The 13,833-nt window shown below is 45.1% G+C and overlaps 3 protein-coding genes across 3 annotated transcripts; 2 read left to right on the top strand and 1 right to left on the bottom strand.

Annotated features, from left to right (window-relative positions):
- Positions 1–2,986: 2,986 nt before the first annotated feature.
- On the top strand, positions 2,987–3,568 carry DFL_004416 (uncharacterized protein; the record flags this gene model as incomplete). The annotated part of the gene is made up of 1 exon (XM_067633507.1): positions 2,987–3,568. One exon carries the CDS (start codon positions 2,987–2,989, stop codon positions 3,566–3,568), a length of 582 nt encoding a protein of 193 aa, XP_067491668.1.
- Positions 3,569–8,705: 5,137 nt separating this feature from the next.
- On the top strand, positions 8,706–9,713 carry DFL_004415 (uncharacterized protein; the record flags this gene model as incomplete). The annotated part of the gene is made up of 2 exons (XM_067633506.1): positions 8,706–9,356; positions 9,414–9,713. The coding sequence occupies 2 exons, from the start codon at positions 8,706–8,708 to the stop codon at positions 9,711–9,713; spliced, it is 951 nt and encodes a 316-aa protein (XP_067491667.1).
- Positions 9,714–10,592: 879 nt separating this feature from the next.
- Positions 10,593–13,201, bottom strand: DFL_004414 (uncharacterized protein; the record flags this gene model as incomplete). The annotated part of the gene is made up of 2 exons (XM_067633505.1): positions 10,593–12,791; positions 12,854–13,201. 2 exons carry the CDS (start codon positions 13,199–13,201, stop codon positions 10,593–10,595), a joined length of 2,547 nt encoding a protein of 848 aa, XP_067491666.1.
- Positions 13,202–13,833: the final 632 nt, after the last annotated feature.

The following is a 13,833-nucleotide window of genomic DNA, read 5'->3' as shown; positions in this document are numbered from 1 at the left end:
AGTGTCCCGCCCGCACTTTACAAGCCTTTGGAGCTGCAAGTGCGGGGGAGCTACTCAACCCTTGTTCTAGGAGAGTCAGTTGCCAACATGCATGATCTTGAGATTGTTTTATTTTATCAGATATTGCCGTGCATGCAGGCTACCTAATCGGAATCCTCGCGGTCACAATGCACCTTTGACCGTATCGGACTAAATTGTACCACGGATTCTTCAAATTCACATGCATTTCTATCGATATCTAGATAATCGATCATGTATTAATATTTCCGCCGGAATTAATTTTTATAAATACCTCCACCATCCCGATATTCGGTGTGAGGAGAAATCAGGTCATCTGTCCTAACGCGGGATATCGCTAGCGTAGCTATCAAAGATGTTTTCGTCGACTTCCACGTTCACGAACGTCAAATCGACTCGACATATCGACATCAGAATCTACTATCTGGGTGATTCCCATGACCATTAGTCTGAGGACCCCCTATTAATTTTGTTTTAAATATTGGTGAAAAGGTGGCAAATTCGATGTCGCATTGGTATATATACAATCTTTTTTAGCCTCGAATTAAGTTTGGGCGTAGACTATTTGCTAGATGGGTTTCATGTGAATTTTCCCACGATATTGGTCTAGCTCGAAAGCCAGACAACACGATATCGTTTGCGAGCGAAGTCGGCGGTGTCATGTACCGTACATTACTTAAGTCAGTACTTAAGCAGTTATGTATATATAAAACAGCCGCTTATATCGACTATCTCGTCGCTAGGGCTATACTTACAAACTTCGTGTTGGAAGTTGTTCCGGGGCTGGGCACATCGTAAACCGAAATCGCCCGCTCAAACTTCCAGGTTCACTACGGCTACATAACCGCAACACATTATGAATCCCGCGTTCTAAAATCTTTCCCTCATCGCTCTGTATTCAGTCCTGTGTACCAGACTATATTCTGTCTATTTAACCAGAACTCAATTCGTGTGATTAATATCCATCCACTTTACAATTCACTTCAATCGCAATCAGGAAATTTCATTCTCCAATCAACCTCTGTAAACAATCATGAAGACTCTGGCCTTCTATAAGGATAAGCTTTGTAGCCAGGTTTAGGTCCGTGATGTCAGAAACCTCAGTTTATGCGAAAACGAGATAGTTTAGTAGGTTCTCCCGCGCACTTTCGTATAAAGAGCTATGCTGCATGTTGATTCTCCCCTGTCGACTGTCCACACGGTTGATCAATAGCAACCGTATGGGTATTCAACTGGCCGCCTGTTGCATTTTGCATATTCACAACACAATTCATTGCACCAGATATGCAGGCCAGTAGGTATGAGAGGTGGACATCAACTGAAAGCTTTGTCCACTTTGTCGATGACTTCCGTCAAGAAAGTCAACTCTGTTCGATCTGTTCGATTGTCCCTAATAGCCGACTATTAGCATGTTTCCAGTAGCATAGCTTTCGCGCGTACTGGATATATGCTTTGCGGCTCAAAGGGGCTCGAAAGCCTGCCATATTACTAATGTGGTGATCTTGATGTATCATTCATTGTATCGAGTTTAGAATATGCTGATTTCTACTAGTAAAAGTACGGCTATGCAGCACATGCGGTACGGTGTAATTTTGGATTCGTTGCTCATGTTCCGGGCCTGAAATTTTGAGATTTCAGTTGTCGGTGGTTGTGGACATAGTTGAAGGCTTGTCTGGAGGACTTTTTGAATGGAAATATTATACAGGGAAGCACACACTAGATACTTTAAACCCAGAATCTTGCGTCATATGTGACAGGCCTGAGTGGCGAAAGGGGTGCCAGTAGCAACTTGGCAATTTACAACTATGCCGTGTGCCCACGGGGGTGATATCAAAAGAGAATACACACAGTGTTCCTGATTTTCTTTTTCTGTCCCCGCCGAATCAAAACATTTCGCTCGACGAGAATCTCAGGTGTGAGTGCGACACAGGTTTCGACGGAAAGTTGTGGAAACGTACATGATACATGCAAAATGCAAAAATGTTTGGGGGGCTTGCAGTAGTAGTAGAACCAAATTTCATTTGGTGTGTGAGAAAGACGCCCCAAAACACCTCCATCGTGGCGCAGTTCCACTTGTGGAAGTCCTTGGATCTACGCGCATGGCTATATAAGAAGCCGTGCAATGTTTGGAGTAAGTATACCAGAAGTATCGAATCAGATACACCTAACATAATAATATCACAAAATGCATATACATCTCCCAAAGCGCTGGTCGTTCACTTTCTTGGCTCTCCCGGGGCCACTATCAATCGCAACAGCCTCCCCAGTGTGTCCCTGTAAGTTTCACCACAATGTTCTACGATGCATCCAACATCTTCAAACAAGAAATACTAAAATACAACGGTACAGGCAAAATAAACCCTTCTGACCTCCCAGACCTCATGGACATAACTATAGACGACATTTCTACCCACTCCCGCAACGGCTGCTTCTCCTCCTACTAGCTAACGCAAGCCTACATCGCTCGCATACAACAAGTAAACGGCACCTTTCACGCAGTCCAAGAAATAAACCCTGATGCCCTAAAAATCGCCAGAACCCTCGACTACGAGCGATCCCGCGGTAAAATCCGGGGGCCCTTCACGGCGTCCCTATTCTCTTAAAAGACAATATCGCGACTTTTGACAAACTTAACACCACGGCGGGCTCCTACGCCCTGGTAGGCGCAAAAGTCAAAAGAGATAGTACTGTGGCCGCAAAACTACGCTCTGCCGGTGCGGTAATCCTTGGCAAGGCAGGTTTGTCACAATGGTCCAACCATCGTTCCAACAACAGTACATCCGGCTAGTCTTCCCGTCACGGCCAGATCACCAGCGGATACTATCCAGGCCTGCGTCCTAAAGGTAGCAGCAGCGGTTCCGCTGTAGCTGCGGACCTCGGCCTCGCCCTCGGCGCTTTAGGAACCGATACTTCGGGTTCGATTGTAATTCCTGCCTAGCGGAATAACTTGGTAGGGATAAGGCCTACCATGGGCCTCACATCTCGCACTCTTGTAATACCCTTCTCAGAGCGACAGGATAGTATAGGTCCTATGGCTCGTACTGTCAAGGACGCCGCATACATCCTTTCTGCTATCGCCGGTAAATGCTCGGCGGATAACTACACCTCTGCAATACCTTTCGACACAATCCCGGAATACTGGCGAGACCTAAACAAAGATTCTCTCCGAGGTGCTAAGATAGGCATCCCTAACGCTGTCATAAACGACATAATGAATCTTACCGATCCTTTCAGAGTAGAGTTTGAAAAGGCAGTAGATATCATCCGCGATCTTGGCGCCACAATATACGAAAATCGGGAATTCATAGCTTACAAGGAATACCAAGCCTTTACTCTCGATTACACGCTGTACACAATCTGTGGAATGGAATTCAAGACAAACATCAAGAAATATCTAAACGACCTGGCAGTTAACCCGAATAGTCTCCACGACGCCCAAGATCTTATTAACTACACAATCTCAGATCCAAGAGAAGAATACCCTAACCGCAACGTATTCCTCTGGGAAGCGGACACTAAAATGCTCCCCTGTGAAGATAATACCTGCTAGTCGGCATGGAACCTCACCCAGCTTCGCCTTCGTCTCGGTGGCGAAGGCGGTATATTAGATGCGCTCGCATCTGCTGGGGGCCAGACGGATTAGACGCTCTAATCATGCCGGCACACTACGCTCCGGTTGATATTGCTGCAATTGCCGGGTTACCAGTTGTTACGGTGCCTTTAGGATTTCGTTCGAAAGACACGGCTGGTGGTAGAGAAGGATGAAAGAGGAGTAGTAACGACTGCACCGAACGAACCGTTTGGGCTCTTGTTCATTGGGAAAGCGTGGGATGAGCAAAAGTTGCTTAATTTTGCCTATGCATTTGAGCAGAAGACGCAGGTCAGGAAGAACGGGCCGAAGCAGTACAAAAAGCCTACCGCCCAGATCAAAGATTTCTTTTGAACGGAAGCCCAATAGCATGAACATTGTGAGACCAAGAACATTCCAATTAATGTAAAGACTTTCATTAGAACTTTTATAGAATTAGCTAGTGTTTCTGAATAAAATTTTGATTTGTTTCTGAATAGGATTTTATATAATACTGAACTGCTATCGTATTCTATATCTCTACTTTTAATTAATTCCCGTTGTAGAATATGGAACGAAATGTTTTATACATCAATGATGCTTGCATCTAATCGGATAGGAATTGTAAGACCTGGCGTGTGGTTCTGGGGCGGTATAGATTTCAGAACATACAGAACGGTATAGAGTGTTGATTCCGGCATTCTGTTTGAAAGGTCGTGAACTTTTGTCTATAGGTTTGTTTCTAGGTAGACCTTCGGATTCTCGCTCTGTTTTTGCGTCGTAGCCCATTCATATGTCTTGTACGCTGTTTGGCGGTCAATTTATGGGTTATTCTTCGATCGAACTCTTCCAATTGGTTCCAGAAGAAATACTCTTGGATTATAATTCCGCCAATAGATAAATATGACTATGAAGTTACGAACGGCCATGGCGCGTGGTATGTATCTGGTTGTTGTATCTATCTGAGCCATTCGATCCAGTGTAATGTGAATATTAGTTCTTCACCCCAATTGATGTTCTAACTATAAGCCAGGGCAAGAAGTCTAACATACGATGGTTCTGATTACAAAAAGGATGCTGTGGTAAATAGAAAATTCGAGAATTTAGATGATAGAATAAAAGTAGATTGACAGGCTGGAGGTTCAAAAGTGGCTTAACAGCACAAGGGTCCCCGAGGCTAGCTTAACTGTGGCTTGGGTAGTTTCGCGATTTAATGCGTGCAGAGTGTGGGACCACAACACAAGCCGAGTCTACTAGCACACCTCACCTAACTAGGATGCACAGTGCAGGCCGGTATGTTATACAAAGTTTTCGACTTCAGTGCATTTAATTCTGCAAGGCACCTAGCTAGGCTCTTTGTAAAGCAGAACTACTTCAAGGGATGGTTGAATTCAATGACTAGTACAATCTGCTTGTCGATCCTAATTTCACTCTTCACTTCGAGCGTCCCAGATTAGTTTAGATTCATGAGTTCTATATATCCACATCCCAAACCCCTTTCACTGCCTATGCAGCTGTGACTGGTCATGATTGTGATATCACATAGATATAAATTGTAAAACTGGCGTGGAAATGAATTCTTGGAATGCCAGTAGTCCTCGCAACTGGCATAGCTTAGGCCGCATCTACCTAATCGCACAAGGTTTTGAGGTGCATATCGTCAATCCGCTGTATTATCGCGATCTACTCCCAGACAAGACAAACACCGGTATCTCCGTGCTGTGCAGTGGTAAATTTAATGCCTATATATACCTATTACCCCGGAGTACGATCCGATATAACTTTACAATTAATAAACACCTCTATTGCATATCCGCGATCTGGTACCGGTTTGATTATTGCACCGTACCTTCCAAATACCCCAATCTAGGAATTATCTTATACTCTTAATTCATATATTTCGTTTGAAAATATCTAGATCTAAACCATGAACCCATTTGTATCACGGCTACTTCACACTAGCCCTTTTGTTTTCTCGTATTATTCTGGACCAATCTGTCTTTTCCGGAAGATTCACCATTCTATAAAGAAGGTCTTGACACAGTATCCCTCAACTTGATTGCCTAGAACTCTCTGATGGAATTAAAGCCAATTGCTTTCGTACCTGATCCTAATCTTACCGACCCTGATACAGAGGATTGCCTTCGGTGCTTGAATATCAACGAGGACTCTGATATCGTATTTTACAGTTGGTCCAAGTTTTTGGATATTACGGCAGACTATGTCGAAAAGGACTAGAAAAGGTATCGGGACGGATCTACATGTTTAAGAAAAGATATGGTGAGGATATAATACTTTCCGCATTAACGTTTCATTTGCCACCTTGTTAAAAAACGACTTTTTTGGTGTATCGATATATTGGTATCGAAATATCAATGCTGAGCTTCAGTTAGTTAACTAACTATTCTTGATTTCTCGACTTTAGCTACTCTCCTTAGCCCTAGATACATGGACTACATATTTACCCAGTCTACGAATGTTAGCGTACATACAGACCCACGGTAAACTCACGAAAGAGGAATTCATCTTCCCGACCCGACTCCAGCATCATAAAGGCGCTATTTTGAGTTTTTTCTCTACTTAACGGGTGTACCAATGTTCAAAAGTTGAGGTAGAGCGAGGCCTTGCTTCGTTGGAGGAATATAACGAATATATCGGTCTATTAGATACACCCATGATAGGTATCTATGATACTATAGATACTAGGGTATGTAGACACGAGATGGCAGATAATAGTATGACATACTTTACTCTGTTTCTTCAAAAAAAAGGAGGATATTCGCGCGAAAAATGAGTTCCAGGATGCAGTAACCCCGAATGTGAACCTTCCACCACTGCTACACTTTTTAGAAGATTACCCAAAGGCAGGTATTTCGCAAACACTGTTATTGGCTGGTACTATGATGGAGAACTCTTTCCTAACAAATAACTTCCATGAAACACAGCTTCCTAACTCGACATTAAGGGGTGTAGCTCAGGATATCACTAAACCTGGCGAAACGTTAGTAACGAAATTAACATTACGAGCTGCACTTACCAAAAAAGTAACGAAGACCCTTGGAAAAGGCGATAAGAAGACGCAAGGTGAGAAGGATATACTGGTGGAATACTGTGCAAAGTTTGACAAAACCTTTCCCTATGTTGCGCCAAACACGGATGAGCCACCATTAGAGCTTGGTCCATTCAGCTAGATTTTCTGCTATGGGTCTATGTAATTTGATGTATTCTTACTTAGCTTTATAACGTATATTCTAGTAATCATATATTATATAACTAACCCAGTTTCTATTAAAATACTCCTGCATTCCTGTATACGCTCTCGTAGGCCCAGACATTCACAACCTCCCTGATGCCCAGGCTCTGGACCATAACCAAACCAAACACCAAAGTCAAAAATAAAAAATAAAAATCCAAAAAAAAAAAAAAAAAGAAAAAAAAAACCCCCCCGAAGGAAAGGAGGCCCACTCCTCCTCGTTTACGTGTGCGGCCAAAAGTCGCGATTGGTTACCAGAACCACCATCGTTTAAGCTTCAAAATCTCGAGGCTTATTTCGACCCTTCCCAGGGCCCTCTTCACCTCCCATATCTCTTCCCGTTGGTTGTAGAGCCTCCCGTCAAACTTCTGGAATCTCTCTTTGTTTCTGAGGCAAGGGTTGCGAGGGCCTCTTTGACTTCCATCTAGCTGCTTAAATCCCACAAAGATTTGACCGACAGTCATAGGGACACAATTAACGTTTAATCATCGTAGATGCTTAAATTCAATCATACTTACGCCCACCAAAAGAGCAAAAACTCCTTGACGATTCATCTTTTAATAATAAAATCATAATAATCAGTTTGCTGCGCAAAAACTAAATTTGGGAAATCGAGGGTCCCAGGAGCTCACGGAAATAGGAAAAGAAGGGCGAAGACCCGTAGGAGATCTCCGTCAATAGTGAGGGAGTAGGCTTGAGAGTGTAGTTATCGGCATGGTGAATGGTTGGATACTCCAAATTGTGGAATATTGTCCTCGATCCAACTTCTCCTACGCTGTATCACCTGCCTTTCTAGATAGATCAGGAACTCGGTTAGTTAAGCCTGCACGTCATAAATCCTAGACTCTTTATAGGGACTTACAGTTTACTCAAGCATCACGATGAGCTAGGTTGGTTGAGGTAGCCTGGTGGCCGCAAATTGCGTGTAACGGTTATGTGGGTATGTAGGAAATTGTGGGTAGGGGGAAGGAAGAAATACTCGTGCCCGGGGTTTAGTTTGTTTATATTACTAGACCAATCTACAGTCTAGATCTCTGTTCAACTGGACGACAGAGAGCAACAAAGAAGTGGCCGGGGGAGTTCAGTGAAGTTATATCTGGATGATCTTGATTACTTAATAATATAGGCTATTCTTCCGATGTCAGGATGTATTACGTACAATTACGTATTCGGGGAAGACCTCGAGAATCTCGTTTACTCCCGCCCTTGTTTTAGGTGACTCGCATGCATCAGCTAAATAGGTATCGAATAAACAGGTTTCGAAAATTTCCGCTTTGGATTGCAACCTCCGATTCTCTATCAAACTTCTCCTCGCTAATGCCCCAGGACTTAGCTCTCCTGACCCGTCTATTCCAACATTAATCCATAAACGTACTTACACCCTCTCTAAATTGTCTCTTATTTATACTACGTACAATACTTTCTAGTATGCCCCGCTGCTTCAAAGTCCCCGGCGAAGAACTATGGCAAATCTACAACCTCCACTTCGAAAGCCTTCTCGACAAACTAGACGAATGTGATCCCGCCCAACCAAATCAATCCGAGGAGATTAGACGGATTTATTTCTATTTAGTGCAGAGAAGGGGGTGGATTTATAGAACGATGAGGGTTTGGAAGTTATATGAGAAGCCGGATGTTTGGGTTTTATAACCGTTCTTTCCAGCCTTCTATGATAGACGTAGTCTCGAGGCCGGAGATAGTCTCAAAGAGGATTAGTCAGCAGTGATTTGGAAGTGTGTTGATGTGTTGCGATAACCCCACGTCATCATCATCCTATCTTCTGGTTTCGCGACAGTTACACCCTTTCCTATACTCGCCTCAACTTCAACCTCAACATCCTTCATCAACCACCAACCATCAATCATCATGGACACCATCCGCCCCCTCCTCCAACCCATTACAGCCTCTCTCCCCGCCCCCATAAAAGACCTTGGCATCTCCCTCATCGGCCCGCACTGCTACACCTCCCTCATCGAAAACATCGACATCACCGACCACGCCTGCATCAAACTCGGCATCTCCAAGGGTCTAGGAATCGGCATCATCGCCGCCTCCTCAATTGTCAAAATCCCACAAATCCTCAAAATCATAAACTCAAACTCTGCATCCGGTCTCTCCCTCCTCTCCACCCTCCTCGAAACAGGAGCTTACGCCATCTCCATCGCCTACAACTTTAGAAATGGATTCCCGTTCAGTACGTTCGGTGAAACCGCGTTGATAGTTGTACAGAATCTGGTGATTGCGGTGTTAATACTACATTTTACTGGAAAGGGGGGTTATGCAGGTATTTTAATCGCGGGGTTTGCGGCGGCGAGTTACGCGCTTTTTAGTCAGGATGTGGTGTCCGAGAAGGCTATGACGGTTTTTCAGGCTTCGACAATTCCGATTTCATTGGCTAGTAAGGTGCCGCAGATTTATACGGTTTGGAAGGAAGGTGGAACGGGTCAGCTTAGTGCTTTTGCCGTCTTCAATTTTTTGGCGGGAAGTTTGGCTAGAGTGTTTACTACCCTTCAAGAGGTATATTCCCACCAGTTTCTTCCTTGATTTGATACGGTTGCTAACGATATAAAACAGGTCGACGACCCATTAATACTTTGGGGATACCTCGGCGGCGCAATCCTAAACGCCGTCTTAACCGCCCAAATGATCTTCTACTGGAACTCTTCCTCTAGTTCATCAAAGTCCAAGAAGAGGAGTAAGAAGTCTTTGAAAGCTATCCCGGACACAAAGACTCCCCAGACACCAGCGAGAACTAGATCGAAGGGTGAGGCTGAGGTTAGCATGGAGACTGCGGTGTTGACTGATGGTGGATCGAAGGATTATTCGGCGACGTCTGGGAAGGGAAGTGTGAGGAGGAAGTCGAGGAAGGCTTAGATTTTTTTTTCTTTTCTATTTTCTAGTCTTTGATGTTGTTGGTTTGGTTAGTGGCTTTCATCGTGTGGTCGGCGATGTTATATCGACCTAGTTTTCGTTTGGTAGCTGTTACGGTTCCTTATCGGTTCTTCTCGATCCTATCCTGCTCTACGTGTTTATCGTGGCCACTCGTAGTAATAACTAGCTCTAGATAGATATTTCCAATACGTTTTAGAACTCCAAAAAATAGTAGGAATAGCTTTGATAGTAGTATAAATACAAAGGGTTCCGCTAAACTATAGCTAACAATGCCGCTGATGTATAGAATGTAAAAGACAAGACAAAAGAAGACAGCATATAAATGTATATGAATACAACAATCAGAAGACCAAAGGTAAAAAGTACAAAGTCTTATTCGTCCTTTGCGAATAGTCGGGGTTGATGTGGGGATAACTTGTGTATATGGGAAGATGACAAAGGGGATTGATAGATATGATGACAGATAGATTTGTGGAAGGGAAAGAAAAGAGGGAAAAACGCCAACATTTTGGATATAAGTTGCCCGGGTGGATAAACAAGGAAATTTGAAAATGTATGCTAAAAATTGACGCTGATTGTGATGAAAACCAGAAGTGATGACAAAGGAGATAGGGCTGGAGACGGCTTGCTTATAAATGGAAATCCAGAAAGCAAAGATAACTTTTGGTGGTATAATTTAGGAAAATAACTAAAAAAATGTTAATGAAAAAATTCATCGTCTGATGGCATCAACTCCACCCCACGGTGCATACATCCCCGCCGCACCACTCTCCCTACTACCCCTCGTCATATTCGAGATATTACTACTCCTTGGACCAGCGGCGCTTAGAAAGACACCAGGATCATGTTCTTCATCCATTTCTACATCGTCGTCTTCGTCGTCTGCGTCACTGCTACTTCCCCCCTTGCGTATTGAACGTTCGGAAGAGAGGAAGCGGTGGAGTTGTGACGGGTGGTATTGATACCTGCTACTGCGGGTGTAGTTTGGGAAGGACGAGCGGTGCTGGAGGCTATAGCCGGTGTTACACTGCTTAATATCGTTCCAGATGGGTTGTTCATTGCGAGAACGTTCAGGGATTCGAAGGCAGCGGGGTCGAAATCTTCTTTTTCTAGGATTCCGGGACCGATTCCTAGATCCTCCAGACCACTGCGGTAGGTTGTATGGTGGCTATGTGTGGAATGTAGACTTGTTCTGCTGTTTCGACTTTGCAAGCTAGTTCTTCCGAGGTTGATGGGGACGTAGCTACTCGATGCGTAGCTTGTGACTGGGGTTCTGCGTTTTGGAGGTCGGCCGTCAAGATAGTCGTGGTGGTCTGTGGGTGTTGGTGAGACCGATAACTCTGCTCTTTCTGGGAAGATGTCTTCGTCTGCCATTGCGATTTGTGGGCGCGGGATTTGGTGATGTTCTTGAGGTGGGGGTCGTAGATCTCCTCCCAGGAATTTGGCTGAGGCTTGGGAGTTCCATTGGTGTGGTACCGTCCAGCAGTGAGCGCGGTATTGGCAGTAATCTTCTTCTTCACCACCCCGAGAGGAAGATTGGGGTTGTTGTTCCCATGGTAGTGCGCCCTGTATGGGTGCGCAGAGGAAGTAGTCTACATTATCGGTGTATTTGAGACCGGGTGCGTCGACGGTTATGGTGGCGAGGGTTTGAAGGACTGCGTAGATTAGTAGCCATCTACCTTTTCTTGCGTCGTGTGGATCGATTTCGATTGTTCGGTCGGATTTTTCCATTAGTTGGTATGCCGCTACTAGACTGTTGTTTGGGGAGGTATATAAAGCGTCGAGGTTTGTGGCTTTGATTAGGGCCAGAGCGTTTTCCTTCTCGATTGTCTTGTCGGCGTTTGCATTGCGTTTCCCGAAGAAGTTGCTTTGTTTACCTATTGTGCGGATTGATGTGGTGGTTTTAACCTCCGGGACGAGGGGGTAGGGGTGTGGGATGTGTGGGTATTTGTCTTTGCCGTTGCGGTCGAAGGAGATGATGATATCAGTGAATTGGAGGGATGCGTCGTCGGCGCGGAAGTCAGGTTTGTAAGGGTTAATTAGCTTTTGGGACCCAGCGTTTCTAGTGCTAGAACTTGTGGAGGCAGAGGAAGATGGCGGTGGTACGGGTTCCCAGATTACGTCCTTATCCACGAGGAAGTCGTAGAGGGCGTTGAAGTCACGTTGCAATTGTTGGTATAGCAGACGGCCAAATTTCTCGCCTCCTGGTGGCCACGAGCCAAAACGGCCTTGGTAGTGTTTGGCAAGAAACTTTTGGAACCGGTCGAAGGCGTATTTGGCGGGTGGATAGCTTGCTGACATGTGTGGCCACATCTCCGGGAAGGAGAATTGGCCGTGAACAAGTAGGTTATCGCAGTTTTCGGATCGAACTTGGATGTGAAGACTTGCGCGGTCGATTAAGATACGGGTTATGGAGGAGATCTGTTGGTAGTCACTTAAGAGTTCCAACCGGTTCATCATCCCGACGCAGTGGACGAAACTTTCGCGGTATAAATCTGCCAAACGGTATTTTTCTGCAAACATGAGGGTCCCCGCTGCTAGATCTGGCATGTTTCTTACGTCGTCGAATTCCTTGCGGGTTAGATACCGTAGGAGATCACCTATGTTATCGTGTCCTGGGGGCATGTATAATTCCATTCTTTCTGCAAGGTCGAGTAAACTTTGTCCGAAACTTGTACCGATTAATGAACGGTTGAAGAGGACGGCGAAGAAATTTCGGGTGGTGGCATGGTGACGATATATTGCGGCTCTGTCATTCGAACGAGGAGCTGGGAAGTGCAGTTCGTGGGCTATGCCTTCTAGATCTCGGCTTGCATTTGAGGGGATGGATTGGATGTCTTGCTCTGCAGACATCAAGGAAGATGATATGCTTGTGGGGGACTGCGGGAGGTCATCGTAGTCGTAGAGAGAGCCGATGAGGAAGGGAGAGTTTGTGGCTCGAAGGACGGAAGAGCGGATTCTAAAGGAGGGCTGTTTGAAGGGTTGGTCCTCTTTGGACTTTGAGAACTTATCAGAGAGATATACGAGGGTATCTCCGTCTGGGAACCAGAGTTCGGGGTCCTACAAGTCTTCTAATCAGTATTTTATATCCATGTGGATTTGTTTTATATTGGAAAACGTACCCGTCTATTAAGTCCGGTATATGTCATGCATGATCGTCCACCACCATCCCAGCGCTTGAGAGTCGGAGCAGACTCGACTTCAAGGTCCAATTTCGGTTTTGTCGCAACAGGACTAATCTTCTCCGCCAGTGTCCCCCGAATCTTATCGGATTTCGAATCTATAAAAGACCTGAAAACGGACTTTTGATTTGAGGAAGAGCGACCAAATGACCTTGACGAAAACGAAGATAGGCTGGGTGAACCGGTCGATGTCGCCGGTGTAGCTAGTCCTCCATGACCAAACTTTGCCACTCCTCCACTTGAAATCTTATCTAATTTCGACCGTGCTCTCGCCGAACGCTGCGCCATCTTGACGTCGCCGTGTGGTAGTAATAATGTAGCTCGAAGGCTATGTCTTGATAATCGACCGAATAATCCTTTCCTACCGGAATGATATTGATATCGCGAACGTCTGAACAGTAGTATTCGCCGTCGTTGTATGTCGGAAACACTTCGAGTTTTGTATACTATCGGACTGTTATTGATCGGAGGGAGGGAAATGGTGGCTTTTGGAGTATGGTCCAACGTTGAGAGTAGTAGGCCGGGAATTTTGTCGGATTTGCTGGGGTTGACCAGGTATATATTAAATACGAGATAAGTGATGGGATGGGATGTTGGCGTTGACTGTTGTTGCAGTTTGATGTCCACTATTGTTCAGATCGACTTCCAGCCGCCGCCCGCGAACTAAACCTCAAACACGCCCAGAAACACCAACAGGAAGAAATTTCGAATAGTATCGGCGGCCCCGTGACAGCGGGAGAGCCGCTGATATTAAAAGAATTGCGGAGTTTCTGAGAAAGAACTCCTTTCGCTCGCACGGGGCGAAAGGACGTGGAAGAGAGGAAGGTTATCGAAGGGAAGAAGAGGGAGTGGTAATATTTGCAAGGGGAGGCTAGTGGAGTAAAGATAGGCAAAGCGAAGGGCCTAGCTCACCCGCCTTT

Source organism: Arthrobotrys flagrans (assembly GCF_004000055.1).
Source record: "Arthrobotrys flagrans strain CBS H-5679 chromosome Unknown unitig_0, whole genome shotgun sequence".
NCBI classification, from domain to species: domain Eukaryota; kingdom Fungi; phylum Ascomycota; class Orbiliomycetes; order Orbiliales; family Orbiliaceae; genus Arthrobotrys; species Arthrobotrys flagrans.
The sequence above is the reverse complement of the archived record's forward strand: the minus strand, read 5'-3'. Positions and strand labels throughout refer to the sequence as shown.